This window comes from Perkinsus marinus (genome assembly GCF_000006405.1).
Source record: "Perkinsus marinus ATCC 50983 genomic scaffold scf_1104296972422, whole genome shotgun sequence".
Lineage (NCBI taxonomy): Eukaryota > Perkinsozoa > Perkinsida > Perkinsidae > Perkinsus > Perkinsus marinus.
Genome location: NW_003201757.1, coordinates 169,381 through 171,040, shown reverse-complemented (window position 1 = coordinate 171,040; position 1,660 = coordinate 169,381). Strand labels below are relative to the sequence as shown.

General features: G+C 41.3%; 2 protein-coding genes across 2 annotated transcripts in view; one reads left to right on the top strand and one right to left on the bottom strand.

Annotated features, from left to right (window-relative positions):
• The window catches only part of Pmar_PMAR028029 (fructose-1,6-bisphosphate aldolase, putative), a gene marked incomplete at both ends in the record, with an annotated part of 1,369 nt that extends 1,166 nt beyond the window's left edge, over positions 1-203 (bottom strand). The window contains one exon of the mRNA XM_002766603.1: positions 201-203. Coding sequence (XP_002766649.1) covers positions 201-203 — 3 coding nt within the window. The remainder of the gene's footprint in view (positions 1-200) is intronic.
• An 801-nt stretch (positions 204-1,004) lies between these two features.
• Pmar_PMAR028028 (cathepsin z, putative) overlaps positions 1,005-1,660 on the top strand; it is a gene marked incomplete at its 5' end in the record, with an annotated part of 1,517 nt that continues 861 nt past the window's right edge. The window contains 4 exons of the mRNA XM_002766602.1: positions 1,005-1,091; positions 1,136-1,269; positions 1,486-1,593; positions 1,642-1,660. Coding sequence (XP_002766648.1) covers positions 1,005-1,091; positions 1,136-1,269; positions 1,486-1,593; positions 1,642-1,660 — 348 coding nt within the window. The remainder of the gene's footprint in view (positions 1,092-1,135; positions 1,270-1,485; positions 1,594-1,641) is intronic.

The following is a 1,660-nucleotide window of genomic DNA, read 5'->3' as shown; positions in this document are numbered from 1 at the left end:
GTTTCACTCGTTTAACGTGAAGTGGCGTAATACGTTATGCAAATATGTTTTCGCAGCCGAAAATACACTTGTTTTTTCGCGAAGTGGAATGTGAAATATTTTTTGCAGATCACGGGTGAAACTCGAATGATAGTTTATATAGAATATGTATGAAATTGATATATTGGAGTTCCACCCTAGTGATATGAAAAACACTACACCATTTCAAGAAAAAGTTAGTAAAAGCCCAGAACGATTGCGTGAGTTGAACAAATGGACCGAAACTCGCCTGAGACGAGTTTCGGGCATAATGGGAGTTGCTAACTTAATTGACTTGGGAATATATTAATTTGGTCTTGGCTTTTACCAACTAGTTCTTGTAATGGCGTAGTGAAAACCACATTTCACGACTACTATACGCGTTTTCCACCGAGTTTTACGTTAATTCACGTAAAACGGGTTTAACTCGATTGTTGAGACTGGATAGGAATATCGGATAGAGGTAAATATACAAATGGTAGTTCATAGACTACATTGGAGTTTCACGTGAAGTGGCGTGATACTTTATATATAAATTTAAGACGTATATGTTTTCGTGATTGATATCGCGACTGGTTTCCGTAAAGTGAATTGTGAGATATGTTTTTCATTTGACTGGGGAAACTCCAATGATAGTTTATATAGAGTTTGTATAAAATTGCTATGTTGACAATATGGGAATATTGAATATTAGTGTGGTAGAGGTGCACCGACAAATAGGAGTTCATATACTACAATGAGTTTTTGTCTTGAGAATGATAACATTGACGCTCGCACAGATCGCCGGTTTTTGCTGTATTAAATAGGAGTTTCACCCGTTTTACGTGAAGTGGCATATTACTCGATGAGAAGTCCGATACTCGCGGTATGCAGTAGTCGTGAAATATGTTTTTCACTAGTGTTTTCTTCATATTTCGGGTTAACTCCAATGCAGAAATATTTTAAGAAATACTGTTATCTATCTGGGATTACATCGACGCATCGTAATGCAGGTTATTAACTGTCGTGGTGGCGGCGATTGTTATGGCGGTGATAAATACGGCGTTTATGATTTCTTCTATACCTACGGCGCGGTGAGTAAAGTTCACACATCGTTTTGTGAGAATTATGGTAGTAGGTTCACGACTCGTGCAGAGCGTACACCGCGACTAACTTTGATGATTTCCGAGGGTGGTGTCCAGCTGAGGCGCGCTGTATGGAGTGCTCGGACGGGCCTGAGGGATGCAAGGCTACGGCGAGTTATAGGGCGTGGTAAGGTTGGAAAAAATATAGGCAGGGAAATTGACTCAATTTCCCGGAAATTAAAAAAAACCGAGAATTTACCGGAATTTCCTCTCATTTAATTGAGAGGAAATTTCGGTAAATTTTCGTTGGTCTTGGTATACTTGTAGCCGAATTCGTATAAATAGGGAGGAGACTCCTGAGCTCAGCTGAGGAAGGGGGCAGGCAGTCGAAGAAATTTGGCAGGCACGTTGGCGACTTTGCTCGGTTGGAGGGGGTGGAGCAGATCAAACGCGAGATATGGAAACGGGGCCCTGTGGGGTGCGGAGTTGACGCTACGAAGGAAATGGATGAGTGAGAAGCTAGCAATGGCAGTTTCGCCGAATTTGAAGTTGATGATAGTTACGAGGGTGGTGTATTT